At 37.2% G+C, this 15634-nt stretch overlaps 1 protein-coding gene across 1 annotated transcript; it reads right to left on the bottom strand.

Moving 5' to 3' along the window:
• Positions 1-672: 672 nt before the first annotated feature.
• Positions 673-10452, bottom strand: LOC108664302 (FHF complex subunit HOOK interacting protein 2A). Its single transcript, XM_018150871.2, has 12 exons — positions 10218-10452; positions 9757-9922; positions 9351-9499; positions 8795-9007; positions 8167-8289; positions 6462-7472; positions 5439-5693; positions 4654-4868; positions 3795-3955; positions 3221-3312; positions 2030-2277; positions 673-1685 (listed from the first exon to the last, which is right to left on the bottom strand). The coding sequence occupies exons 1-12, from the start codon at positions 10260-10262 to the stop codon at positions 1577-1579; spliced, it is 2787 nt and encodes a 928-aa protein (XP_018006360.1). The 5' UTR covers positions 10263-10452; the 3' UTR covers positions 673-1576.
• Between the last annotated feature and the right edge of the window lie 5182 nt (positions 10453-15634).

Consider the following 15634-nt stretch of genomic DNA (forward strand, 5'->3'; position numbering starts at 1 on the left):
GTCGATCCTTGTTACGCTTTAATAATGAATCTTAATAATAATATAAAATTTATTGTGAGTATTAAAGCAAGCACTCAAAACAAATCAAATAAACTTTTTGCATTCTTATAATTTTAGATATAAAGCACAATTCGATCATAGAATTCGATTAAATATTCCATATAAAAAATAATAACTATAACAAAATCAACACAATAACTACATACTCGTGAATAAAGTAAAAATATATCATGTGAATAATTTGAATCTATAATTTGAAATCTTTAAAAGAAACGCAAGGAACAAACAACACAAGAACAACTCAGGGCTAGTAATATTTATGCACTAGATCTATTATATAGACGAGCTGCATGACTGCATCGCATGCGTCCAGTCCAATACAATATGCAACAACATTATTTCGGTATTACTATATTTTCTTGAATAATCAGCTAATCACAACAGTAAGATCATCGTCCTTTTCCCTTATATGCAATAAATTTAAAAATTAATGTCGAGGCATAGTAAAATTAACAAATTACTAATCTAAAAAATATGGTTACAAATTTTGATTTACGTCATTAATTTATTACGAAAATGCCTGAAAATTTATTTAAAAAAAACTCTTAAGAATATGATGCACTGAAGTGCAGTTCAGGATGTCTGTGATCAGATCCTGCACTAATTAGAAAAGTGAACAGCAAATGACCAGGTGAAGCTGCTTGAATACTAATTTGAATCATTAATTTTCTTATCTAGCGAACTCAACTCGTGAAAATCAAAAAATTTAGAATAAGTAAAAGATAGCTGAACATTTATGAAGCGAACATGCAAGATACTTGAATGAATATAATTATTCGTCGCATCAGAAATTCAATGTGCATATATTTAATGTGTAAAGTTAACTTACACACAGTTCATATAACGCAGCACTCGTGTTAAGTTAGAAATTTTTTTGTGCTGGCGAATTGTACCATCTCTTTGCCTGGCGGAAAATTTTTCGGTCTCGCAATGAAAGCAGAGAAATGCAGCACATAGATACGATTAAATAAACTGAGTGAATTTATATATTACTGTCACTAAAATACTTCATTGCACCGCATAGACTTCAACAGAAGCCATTGTATTCACCAAAACTGCTACTTTAGCAAATCCGCGAGATTCGCGGAGCGTTTAACCAAAGCTGCTGAATTCTTCTCACTGTGATCTTGTTGAACCGTCTTAATTGAGATCTTATTAAAGAGAAAATCTGAGAGTCACAGATGATCCCGGTTTTGGATCATAAAAAATTCCAAGGGGTCACCAATTATACGATTATTATTCCACAAGGCCGAGTGTGACTGACACAATGGTCGATAAAATCAAGTTTTTCATCATTGTTCCCTCGATGAGTACCGGTATATCTTTTTCATATTTCAGCTTCGAGTTCCACGTTTTGAACGCTGTTACGGAGAACACGAGATGCCACACGTCGACACGTAGAGCAAAACGTATTTGCAGAAGTAATTTGCCATATAATTTTAACTCACTACAGAAGTCTAAATTCATCCACTGACGCGAAAAATTCTCGATGAAGCTAGCCAAGAGAAGTGGAGGCTCAGCGGCCGCGCTCCAAAGTGTACTTGGCGTAGGCTATGGCGGCGAGCTCCTTGCAGAACTCCTCCAGCACGATCACTGCTTCGAACCGCCGCATCTCGTCATCGCGGCTGCAAATATACAACTGTGAGGATATCTTACACTTGGCTGCTATCGATTACTCTAGTCTAGTGCATATAAGGGGTAGCTTAGACCCCCACAAGTCATGAGGAAAGTCATTAGAAAATGATGTCGCTACTGATGAAAGTCACACATCCTGACAAATAAAGGCGATGCAATGCATACCAAACAGCAAGGGTTGACATTTAGACGAACCTGGTTCACAAATCAAGGGGCACTGGTTCGCACATCAGACAGAACTGGTTCACATATTACACTGATTTATACAGTGCTGGACTGATTTATATATTGTAAGACGACACTGGTTAACACGTCAGTATCAGGTGTAACTCACAGCAGATGCCATGAGTCAGTGGAGCCTAGGAGCTGATGTCGCGCGACCTGCAGGTGGTGCTGACACCGCGGCGTGCGCGCGAGGCTGGAGGCCAGCGCCTGGGACACGTCGTGCAGCACGGAGTACGTCGTGCGCGCGCCCGCAGCCAAGGGAACCGTCGGGTTCAGCAGGAACTCGTGCAGCTGCGGGTGCGGCAGCTGCGCCAGGCTGGCCACCAGCGACGTTACTTGCAGGTTGACGTCGTAGTCCTGAAAGGAATTTGTCGGGAATAGAAAAAATAGCGGATATACCGAAAGCGATAGAATTATTTGGAAACGCGGACCGGAGCTAACTACTAACTGATGTATTTTATATATGTTGTTAAGGTTCGATCTAACCTTATCCTCTGAAGTCTCAAGTCTTCGGCGATTCTTTCTGGCCCGTTTATCAAGTGTATGAATACTGTTTACTTCTATAAATATTTGATATATGAGCGTGATCCAGCCTCTTGTGGATATCAGGAAGAACCTACGTGAGGAAGAACCGTACAAAAATACTACTTTTTTTCGTAAGTTGTTACTTTAGCGACTGTACAAGACAATGAATGATAGTGCGCTGCAGCTCTAAGCACTCAAGCAAGATTGAGAAGTTCGGGTACGTGTATTGAAGAGCAGAAAGGTATTACCACAGAAAGTTCTTTAATTGAGAATGATTCACTTCAATTAAAGCGATTATTCAAAGTTAAAGCTCAATATTTGAATGAAAAAATTTCATGAAACCTAACTTTTAAAAAAGGCCAAACGAATTTCTATGGAGCTTGTATATACGCGATAATTAGCAGGCTAACCCGTCTGGTAAAGCCGCGTTACAGGCGAACCTAGTGCAGCAAGTAAATCTGAATTAACATTTCTTGGGAACGACATTTTTTCACAAGCCAGTGCTTACAAAGAGTTGTAGCCTAGATATGATTGTAATAAACGAGCTATGTATACATTCCAAAAATATTTGCTCGTCGGAGGACCTGATGAAACATGACGATATACATGTTGCCAAAAAAGCTTACTGACAATCTGACACATTCCTAAAAATGCATCCAATGTTTACTGTCACCAAACTCAACCAAGTAGATTGGACAACCCCGTTAACAGTTCTAGTTCGGTTAGATCATTTGGTAGTTAATAACCAAGGGAAATGTGGGCAAGGAAGACTCACTTGCTCGGGGAGGCGCTGGAGCAGGTCAAGGAGGGTGTCCAAGAATGGCCCAGGCCCCGTGGTGGGGCTGTGAGGACCATCTACTGCTGCATCTGACCGTGCAACACGAAATTTATTAATGTCTAGTAATTCTGGTAATAATATCATTTTATCAGAAGGTAATATTGCAGTTAAAATATAGAGCAGCGATAAGGATGGTGATTAAGTACGCTTCCAAATGTAAATAAAGTTAAAATAAGGATACAGAAAACTAAAAATCGGAACCAGTTGTGCTACGGCAAGCCTCAACAAATATAATTCAGTGAAGGATTGCTGCGTATCCATGAATTATTCTAAATTTTGTTTTACTTCTAATGATGCTCACTATCAATTTGTTCTTGAGGAACCTAAGATTTACATAAAGTAACTTTGGTGGAGAAAAGTTTAAAAAAGTGACAAATGCGCACAAGCTTATCGTTAATTTCCACAATTAGGGCATCGCGTGGTCACGCTAAAATTATATGAAATTTGGTCGACTAAAATCAAGACACGGTAAACTTCATGCCACGTTTGTTATATCAAACGAGACACAGACCAGGCGTGAGCACTCCTGCCTCCCGCCCCCAGGAGTGCAGTGCCGCGGCCCTGGCACTGTCCCGGCACTGCCGCGTCGCATCCGAACAATAGCTGGCGAAGTCGTCGGCACCACCAGAGCGAAGTTCCTCAGGGACCAACGACAGGAATTGCTGAACAATCCTGGGAATAAACCAGTGAATAATGCATAATAAATTGGTTTCTACGGTGTACCGAGTATCATTGGCATTGCGTTAACACGTTGACTCCGATTGCTTCATCTTGTACTATTTTTTCTTTTTTTTGTACTGTTTTTAAACAGGGTTGCCAGACGGTCATTTTTTCCGGACAAATTCCGTAATTTAGTTTTTTCTCAATTGCGTTGGCCGGATAAACCTTACGATAGAGGTACTTCCTAATTAAATTTTGAATACTGCAAAAAAAAATTGAAATTTTTATAGGCGAACCTACAAATAAACTAGTATATATCGAGTTATCGGCCTTTTTTGTTCTCGGATTTGGCCGATTTTAGGCAACCTGAATTATACACCACTTCGTCCTGGAGAAATACATTTCGTGGTACGCATATGTACCACTTCGGAGTCAACGTGTTAAATGTGCGTGAGAGATTGCATGAGAATTTATTATTGTAGCTAAATATATCTCAACTGTGTAAAAGAGAAAGATCTATTTTCTATTATTACAAAAATAAATGTAGTATCTATCATTCACTAATTCTGGAATCTTTCCAAAGTAATCACGATTCACAGCCATAAAGCATTTTCATAACTTAAGAAATATTTCTTCCTGCGCTCGCAAGATTTATATTACACTCGATAGTGAATTAATTCAGACTACACAGGCGAGACTGAGCCACCGACTTGTTGATGTTGGACGGCGCGAAGGTGCTGCTGAGGGAGGCGCTGCTGTGGTGACGCGCGCGTTCATCCTCCTCATCACTCCAGCACTGCTGCAGCTCCTGGGCGCGGTCAGGGTCTACGTACCGGCGGCGCAGCAGCCACTCGCTCAGCAGCACTGATGCTGCGCCGCCACGACTGCGCTGTACTGCCGTCTGCAGCAGACGCAGCGTCTGCACCTGCGATGCAATGCGCGGCACGGATACTGATAATAAAAGCATGATATTATAAGCATATAAGCATGATAATATCATAAAAATATAAGCATATAAGCATAAGCCGTATGCTATGCGTTGTGCTTGCGTGGTAAAATTCACCAAAGTTGGAGCAATGAGATGCCGGTGCAAGCCTCACTAAAGCAGTAAAGATTCTTGTAAAAATAGGCAAGGGCGGAGTGGTTAAGAACCTTAAGATTGGTGCAGTGAAATGTGGGTTCGAAACACAGCTAGCTGCATGTGAAAATCATGCGATTTCTAGAAGCGTTGACAAGCCAAACATGGCCAATAAGAATTTAAGGCTTTCTATCATATTTGCGGACTTCGACACAATTCAAGCGAGTATAAACTCTTAGTGTTAAGTTTACTCATTAAACATAAACGTAAAAAATCCGCGACCACAAATAATGACTCTCATTATATAGTGACCAGCATTCCGAAGGAGCCAGGTGGGACGGAGCAGGCATATCAGCAGCATAACGAAGGGTGAAATATAGACAAGCACGTCAGTAACTGTATGAATATTATCGTCACCTGATGTGGAGGCTCGAGGCACTGCTGCAGCAGCAGGGGTAACACGGACTGTGGGTCACAGAGCCAGCATACGAGGCACATGACGAGGGCGTGCGACGACGCCGCCTGCAGCAGCCTCGTGACGAGCGCCAGGGCGGAGCGTCGCTTCTCAGGGTGCGAGCTAGACAGGCGGGGGGTGACCTCCCTTTCCAGCGCGCACTGCGTCACGCATGCGCACAGGCTGTTGCGTAGCTCGCGCTCCCCGCTCACCACGGCCTGCGCGTCCATGTGCATGGTTTATTTTAGGGAGACTAAAGTATTGAACAGAGTGAGGTGGAACAGAGAGATATAAAATGGGTCACTTATTTGCTCAAACGTGTACAGATATCGTCCATCGCTGACTACAGTATGAACGGGAGTATTATATGTTTATAAATACTGAAAATAAAACGTGAATATGCACCGAACTTTTTGTTGAAATATAAAACGTTAACTTTTTTTGTAAGAAATAATTCACATGCACTTTGTGTCGTTCATAATGAAGCAGCATAAAAACTAAGTTTATGGTGAGATAGCGAACCAATGAACATTAGTCTAGCAACGAGGAATGTCGCCTACATTCGCCACATGACTCATAATTTACTGAGCAATAAATAGTTCCTTGGAATAACTAACTTTAATCACGAATACTTATTCTAAAGCATGAGCCTCGTTCTTGTTAGTTCAATAATTTGCGAGTTCAATCATTTTGAAAAAGATTGGCGGTCTTTTTCACACATTTTCTCAGCTGTTGAAATGAATTAAGGCCAACCTGCTCAACAATTTCAGCATTGAATCTGCAGATTTGGTACTATACAAATTTATATCGTTCAGTGCAAATGTTCAAACATGAAGAATAAATGCGAAACTTTATGTGTAGATTCTCTACACCTTATTGCCTGACATAAGTATAAAATAAGTTCTGCTTTTAAGTTGGAGAATATTTGAGCTTGAAAGAGAGTTGAAAGTTGGTCGAAAATAAAGTGCATGTATTTACTGACCCACCTTGTCTAGAAAGGCTAGCCAATGAAAAACGTTGGAAAGTTCTCTCTTGCCAGGAAAGTTGTCCTCGTCAGAGTTGGCGTCTGACTCGTCGCTGTCAGGGGCAGCGATGTGTCGTTCGTGCGGCAGGCTGAAATCCTCCAGCAGTATTGGGTCCAAGTCCCGCGGCACTAGCGCGAGCGCGGCGGCAAGTCTGGAGGCTATGTAGTCTGGCAGGAGTGAATGGTGGGCAAGAATCTTACAACACGAAACTTCTCTCACACTGCACAGCTGAAGCAAACACTCGTGAGCTGCAGCACTGATGCTCGAGTTGGCCGTCGACCAGCAGAGGTTTAGTAATGCGTCTATCAACGGAAAGCTAGAGATGCGACCGGTGCTGCAGGACGTCCAGGCGCTACTGCAACCTGATACCACGGAGTACGAGGACAGAGATGATCTCCGACTGCTCACTGACTCACACTCAGCACTAACACGACTGTTCAATGACTCGTAGTCTTTTGGGAGGTTATCAGTGAGACAACTGCTGGTCGCCTCACAGTCAGAATTTACACGCAGGTTTGCTGATTCGCAGCTTTTCGTTGCGCCATCAGCAAGACAAAGCCTTTCTTCCTCGGTGACAGCCACGTTAACGGCGCCAGCTGTCTCGCAAGGGTTCGTTTCGAGTACAGTGTTACGATTAATACTTGAATTACTACCGGTTGTGAGCGTTCCCTTTCCAGGCCCACTATGATTATCAACAGGCAAAAGCTTTAGCGCGCCAGCGTTAGATAAGATTGAAGTATCAGATGTTGATGAAATTTCAGGAGTAGAAATTGGGCACGTATCAGAACTTTCTTTAGGGACAGCAGTCATATTTCTGAGAGGCAAATCTTGGTCAACGATATTTTTTTCAGACGACTGGCTGGAGGTAGCAGCTGAGGAAGATGGTGTAGACAAGTCAGCAATAGTGGAGGGGGTCCGAACAGGCGACGACCGCGAGGATGTTTGAGCGAACTCCTTCTTGGGGGGAGGAGGCTATTGAGGACAGAAACAATAAGTTATAGTTACAGCATAAGTACCTATACAAACGCTTAGCAGTTGTGAAGTTGAGTAATTAATTTTATCAAGTAAAATGGTATGTATTAAAAAGTAGTACTCACAGTCTCGATTTAATATGTATTTTTAATTACCACTACATAAAAGCAATAAAGGCCGTTGGACATATTACGCAATCATAGAAATATTCAGATGGAAAACCAACATCAATGACATGAATAAATTGAATATATTACAAAATAAATGTGATTATCTTGAGTTATGTAAATGAATTTAGTATTACAAAGTACCACCAACAAGCATGATGTATACCAGACTTAAACTAAAATATGCTTCCTAAAGTCTTAATTTTATCCTTTTAGCCATAGGAAGAACAAGCATAAGCATCAATAAAGGAAAAAAAATACTCCTTCTCATCCAGTGTAGAGTATATACCGCAAACTTAAACTTCATTCTGTTGCCCTTCTCTATAAATCATCATAAAAATTGGCATTAAAAGAAACTACTTTTTTAAAACGACCAGTACGATACAGAATAACAAGTCAAAGTATATTTCTTAAATTGTTGAGGCGATTAATTGAATCCATAGCCGTGCAAAAGATGTTTCTTTATGAACGACATTTTCATTTGTTAGTTCACTCTGGAATAGCATCAGCAAACATATACAGCTAACCTGTATGTAGAGAAGCACAAGGCTGTTGTCTTGTCTTATTTTCTCACAAAGTAGAGCCAAGAATTCCATTTCCTCAGCCTCATATGGGGACGCAGTCATGTAACAGCTTGCAAGCACCATCCTCTGTAAACATGCAAGTGAACATCACATGAAAGTCAATTAGTTTTTTTTAATGCAAGTCATCACTTGGCTATTGTCTAATGATCCTAAGGTAAAATTGTTCCACGAATAAAATGGAATTAATAAAGTTCCTTCTCTGCATTTTGTATTATTTTACTAATCATTTAATATTGCTTGTTAAAAATGGATGAAGCCGAGATCACACAAATATTTATATTTTAAAATAGTTATGCATACAATGGATAAAAAAAATTTCTTTTCAGACATAGACTTTTTAGTCTCTCTTTCAGAGACTCAGGATGTCGAAGATGCATTTAAAGGCAGATATGAAGTTAATAAACTTCTATTAATTGCTCTCGTTTCCAGGAAATTTAACTCGTTGTTTTTTATTTGATTGTGCATGTAGCTTAGAAACATTTAAATTGCAATGTCTAATTTTCTTTAACAAAACCGTTTTCTGTTAATGAATACCACATTCATATTGATGTTATTATGATATTTTCTTAACCTGAAGAGGTCTGTGTATGCAGGTATGGTGCAGTAGTGTATGATGCAGATGCTGTAATATGCCACTCATGAAGACATAGGCATGCTGCCTGATGCCCAGCGGCCGGTCAGTCCATGCAAACGCAGCCAATGATCGTAGAACTTTATTTGTTACAAGAAACTCCAGGCAAGGGCTGAGCGATCCTCCACTGTCTTGCTTCTCGTTCACCAGAATCTGCAGGAAATGTACTTGAGACAACAGGCAGAGAAGAGAAACACACGAAAAGATAAATTATTATGTAATAAATGAAACCTTTTGAGAAGGCTGGGTTCTCTCATTTAGGTTAACTAACAGCAGCATCAACTCAATAAGCAAGGTCATGCAACTATCTGGTCGAAAATTCCCTCACTGATTGCACCAACAATATTAAATAAGTAAATTTTTGAGAGCAACTCAAAATGAATATCTGCAGAATAGTAGACGTTGAGATAGTTGGCTACTGTGTCAAGTGGGCAAGACATTTCATGCATGCTGATGAATAATTTACTTTGAAGCAAAGCAGATCAATTGGACTCACTCTAAGTATGTTGGAAAGATGCTTGGGAGCATGAGTCTCCTCAACAGCAGGAACATGAGCAGCAGAGATTGGTATGTTATGTGGTTCAGATACTCCTCCATTACACACACCAGGATTACAGCCAGTCTGTTGCACAGCACTGATTGCCTCTGCAATTGAAAAGGGGAGTGGAAAGCAGCGCAATGGTGCCTATTATATGCATAACATTAGTTTATAAATTTCATATGTAAATTATATTTGTATATATACAATGCCAAATCTGACAGAAGTCAAGTGTTGGTGGTGACTTTAAAAACATAAGAACCTGTACCTAATTTAAAAATAAAAGGAAAAATAGCAAAATATGCTGCCAGAAATTTTCATGCAGCTTATTGTGGGAAGTTTTATGAACATTTGAAAGTTGTACCTTGCAGCTCATCTGCTGAATGTTCAGCAAGTGATCTACTGTTGTCTGTGTATGATAGCTCATCTAAATCAGTGAAGACATTTGGACCTTGATGTCTGCGACACGCTCCCTCAACTTGACTCCAGTGGTACCTCAAGTCTTCCACTCTTGCACATGGAGGTGCAATCTGTAAAATAAGACATGATAAACATGAATTGAATGCAGACCAATAATCCAAGAACTAGGACTTGCTAATAATATTTATTAATCTGGTGGTTAACGCCAAATTTATCAGCAAAACAGAAGCTAAAAAATTATGAACTCAGCATTTCAAGCCCATGTAAATATTTTAGCAACACAAAAAAACTCAAAATTTTCATATATACCGAAATATGAAATTATGTATTAATATGTATTTCAATACACAGAGTGAATAAAAAACATTGTCTTGCCAAATTGATACTTCTGAATCAAAAACTTACCACATCAACAGCTGCCTGCAAAGCCAATTCAAGCCTTGAAAACATCTTGTAAAGTCAGTCAGCTTCTCAGATCCCCAGTTTACAGTTACATTTATACAAGTGATGTTTAAAGGACCCTGGAAACACACTTTCATTTAATTTTACTTTTCAAAGCCAATTTTGCTAATTGAGCAGCAAATTACTACTATTGGGCTGCATAGTTAATGTCGTATAATTTATAACTGACTTTATATATACACTCTAACAGTACAGGAAAGATAAACATATATGAAACATTTTCAAACAAATTCAGTTCGTGATTACCAATCACAATAATAAAAATAGTCTGCCAATCAAAGCAATTTCCATGTGCTTCACACAGAAAGCAATGTTTGATATAAAATGAAAAAAATTTTGAAGAGGGCCACAGAGCATTAGCTGTATTGTATCATAGTGTATTGTCTTACTTCTAGGCCATGCCTCCTAATATCATCTGGTTTTCTCCCTTAGAAGGAGTGGTTTAAATTTTGTTTTGTTATCAATAATGTGTGTGTTTCTTCTGTGTTTGTTTCAGACATATATATTTGTTATTGGCTTTACCAATACATGTGTCTAATATTGCCAGTGAAAAGAGTCTACCTTTAACATGCACCAGCATGGTCATGCTTGAATTTATGCCTATCTGCACCTGATTGTCTATCAATGTCTGCATCCACTGCCTGAATTCCAATTTACCTTGAAGTGATTGTTAACCCAATCCTGCTTGCCAAACTGCCAGTACTCTGGTTCTTCCACATACTCTTGTTTGCTAAGCAACTTCAATGCTCCTTAAGGATGAGTTGCAGTGAACTGGTGATATGATGCATTAATTTCCTGTCCTACCCATTGTCATGCTTTTAACTAAACTGCACCCCATTTGGCTTATGATCTTGGTAACTCTTTGGTTGCTATTACAATTATTGAGTGTTTCTTTGCTTTTGAGTGTTTACATTGTGACATTTGCATTATATACTTTTCATTCTATGATGCCTGGTGCACAATTCTATATATGACATTCTCTGCACACTTTTGTGATGACCGATGATGCACTAATTTTTTGATAAGTGAAATTTTTTTGCTGAGTGAGGTAAATGTAATCAATATTCTTTCATTTTAATTAATTTTTTTCTCAACTGGAGCCTTTGCTAACTGAGGTTCTACTGTAAATGCGTGTTTGGGGGTGTCCCGAATAGCCCAGGGGGTTGTCCTGAATAGCCCCAGGGGGGTGTCCTGAATAGCCCCAGGGGGGTGTCCCGAATAGCCCCAGGGGGGTGTCCCGAGTAGCCCCGCCGTGCGGAAATGGCTGCCATTTTTATAACACTTCTCTTTAACTTCACTTCTTGTTTGTCTGTCTGTCTGTCTGTCTGTCTGTCTGCTACAAATCTTGTAATCAAAATTTAATACGGTACACTTCTACTCATCATATCGATCTAAAATTTTGCATGAATTTAAAGATTAATAAAGATTTAAAGTTGGAGACAATGCATGAATCAAATGTCAAAATAAATGATTTTAGAAATTAATTTTTTTTTCAATATTAAAAAAATTGAAAAAATAATTTTGTCTCCTACAAATCTTATAACTGATATTTTACACACTTTTACCTGTCTAATTGAGCTGAAATTTTGCACACTGGTGTGAAATCAGAGGCAATGCACGAATCAATTAACAGAATAAATAATTTTGAGAAAAAAATTATATATTAAAAAAATTATGTATAACGGTATTTAAAAAATTGAAAAGGTAATTTTTTTAATTTTTGAAAATTAGATGAGAAATTCATTGTACATCTGTAAGATTGAAGATACTGGAATCTTTAGAAGTGTTGTCTTTAAAAAGTAATTTTTAAACATATATTATTACAACACTTCTCTTTAACTTCACTTCTTGTTGGTCTGTCTGTCTGTCTGCTACAAATTTTGTAATCGAAATTTAATACTCTTCTACTTATCCTATCGATCTGAAATTTTGCACACTTGTGTAAAGTTGGAGACAATGCATGAGTCAAATGTCAAAATAAAAGATTTTAAAAATTAAAAAAAAAATTTTTTTAATATTAAAAAAAATTGAAAAAATAATTTTGATAGCTTCAAATCTTATAACTGATGTCTGACACACTTTTACCTGTCTGATTGATCTGAAATTTTGCACACTTGTGTGAAGTCAGAGGCAATGCATGAATCAATTAATAGAATAATTTTGAAAAAAATTATATATTAAAAAATTTATGCATTAAAAAAATTGAAAAACTAATTTTTTAATTTGAAAATTAAATGAAAAATTCATTGTAAATTTGTAAGATTGGAGACACTGGATTCTTTGGAAGTGTTGTATTTAAAAAGTAATTTTTAAACGTATATTATTATAACACTTCTCTTTAACTTCACTTCTTGTTTGTCTGTCTGTCTGTCTGCTACAAATCTTGTAATCAAAATTTAACACACTTCTACTTATCCTATCGATCTGAAATTTTGCCTACTTGTTTAAAGTTGGAGACAATGCATGAATTAGATGTCAAAATAAATGATTTTACAACACTTCTCTTTAATTTCACTTCTTGTTTGTCTGTCTGTCTGTCTGTCTGTCTGCTACAAATCTTATAATCAATATTTAACACACTTCTACCTGTCCAATCGATTTGAAATTTGGCACACTTGCGTAAAGTTGGAGACAATGCATGAATCAATTGACAGAATAAATAATTTTATAAATAAATAAAAAAAATTTCAATATTAAAAAAAAATTTAAAAAATAATTTCATCTCCTACAAATCTTATAATCCATATATGACACAATTTGACCTGTCCAATTGATCTGAAATTTTGCACAATTGCATAAAGTCAGAGACAATGCATGAATCAATTGACAGAATAAATAATTTTTAAAATTTACAAAATGTTGATATCTTATAAAAATTTGAAGAATAATTTTTTTCAGTATTTGAAAATGAAATTAGAAATTCATTGTACATGTGTAACATCCAAGATACTGGATTGTTCAGAAGTGTTGTCTTTAAAAAGCAATTTTTAAATGCATATTATTTAAGAGTAAAAAAAAAAAATTTTTCAATATTAAAAAATTGAAAAAATAATTTTGTCAGCTACAAATCTTATAGTAACTGATATTTGACACACTTTTACCGGTCTAATTGATTTGAATTTTTGCACACTTGTGTGAAGTCAGAGGCAATGCATGAATCAATTAATAAAATAAATAATTTTGAAAAAAAATTTATGTATTAAAAAAATTATACCTACATTAAAAAATTGAAAAATTAATTTTTTTAATATTTGAAAATTAAATGAGAAATTCATGGTACATCTTTAAGATTGTAAACACTGGATTCTTTGGAAGTGTTGTCTTTAAAAAGTAATTTTTAAACGTATATTATTTTTATTGAGGTACGTATGTAAATTCTGCAAATAAAGTTTTTATGCTGACACTTGTCTGCCACTTTTTTCCAAGCAAAATTTTTTAATATGGCAAATATTTTTTTTACTTCAGACCTTAGCAGAAGTAACTTTTTAAAATATCATTTTTCACCATTTTTTTCATGAATTTTTCAAAGCTAGTAAATGTAGTATTTTTGAACTTCCTTTATACTACATAGATAGAAAAAATGTTAACGTTTATGCCACTATATTTAGTTTTGCAATATTCCAATTAGTTTAGCTACTAAAACAGTTTTACGCCATGTCGGAGGACTGTCCCGAGTTACCCTGCCCGCCCCAAGTATAGCCCGGTTATTGGTATCACTTGTTCAGTTGCTGCTTAAGTGAAGACAAATGTTAGTGACTTTTTAGGATAAAATTAGAGATGTGGGGTAACACATGCATGGGACTTAGTAAATAATAAGTTTGCAGCTTATATATGGTTGCGGTCACATCAAAGCTGTTAGACTGCATTAACACATGTTCAGCTTACAGTAAAGACAAATGTTATTGTTGCCGTTCAACTATTTTAGGGTAAATTTATACTTTTACAGATTTGGGGCAACATGTGCATGGACTTGGTAAATAAATTTGAGCATCATAAATGGCCTTTCATGGCTGAGATATAGAATTCACAGCTCAAAAAAATTGGAATCCCGGCTCAAAGAAATGAAATCAAGGCTGGCTAATCCATAAAACCACGACTTGAAAAATTAAGTTACAGCTTGCCAAGTAGATATATCCCATGCCTGCACTCAACTAGTGATAAAGCAGAGGCTGTTTTATGCAATTTCTTTTTCAGTCCTATCAGAGTGATCAGACTATAAGTGTCATCTCTCTAAGAGACTAGTGCCAGAATATCAGTCTCTTTAGTCTTTCTGAATTTGAATTTAAGGTCATGAATCCTGAACACAAGAATTCAGGATTGGAATCTTCCTTCTGATGAATAAAGTCTTGCTCCTCCTGTCCTCCAAACTTTCAAAATCCAGAGTGATAAATTTTTGATACATTTAGAATTTTAGAACCTGAAATTATATATTTCAGTTTGCAATTAGGTACCTAGGATCCTAGGAGGTCATTCATCTAGTGGGAATCTCAGCTTCAAAAGCTGCAGCAAAGCAACAAAGCTCTGGTTGTGGCTTAAAGTGTAAAGAAACTAAGAAACTTAGGGTTAGGGACATAGAGGTAAACCAGAGATTTTTCAGAATCAGTTCATTTTTAATGTCCTCATTTAGTCAAGAATCAAGATTTAAACCAATATCTTATGTATGATATGCTAGTTTGGTATCCATGATACATAGTGATGATACTTTGCTCAGTTTGCTGGTCTACTCCCAGGGTGCAGAGGGTGCATGCAGCGTTACCAATATATGGGTTTTCAAGCCAAAAGCGTCGCCAACCATTTTCAAAATTGTCGCCAGGTAATTTTTAATGAAAAGCCATTTAAGCCGGGTAATGAAAAGCCATTTACAAGCCACAAACTTATTTACAAGGTCACATGCACGTATTACCCCAAATAACTAATTTTACCCTAAAAACAGTACAATTGTACAATGTACAGCAATACTAACATTTGTCTTCACTTAACTGTCATCAGAAATTCAGAACTTGTGAAAATGCAGTCTGACCACTCTGATGTGACAGCAAGTCAGCAACTACTTGTTGTTTACGTTTTGCAGTATATTTTGGTTGTAATTCATTGCAACTGATTTCTGGACAAGCTTCACTGCATCCCAATCCATCCAATGTACCTATTGGAAAACTTACTTTTTTTCTAAATAGTTGGCCAAAGACTGACAAATATCTTAAATGCAATAATTTCAATACAACTACATCAGCAAGATCTTCTGAAGGCATAAATTTAGCTGCAGAAGCATCACCAAAGATCTTGCAATATTCACCCACTCTCTGCACAGTGAGTCTACTCATGGGACTGAAAATTTAACTTGAGGAAGAGTCTAAAAAAGT

This window comes from Hyalella azteca, unplaced genomic scaffold (genome assembly GCF_000764305.2).
Source record: "Hyalella azteca isolate HAZT.00-mixed unplaced genomic scaffold, Hazt_2.0.2 contig7253, whole genome shotgun sequence".
In the NCBI taxonomy this organism is placed as follows: Eukaryota; Metazoa; Arthropoda; class Malacostraca; order Amphipoda; family Hyalellidae; genus Hyalella; species Hyalella azteca.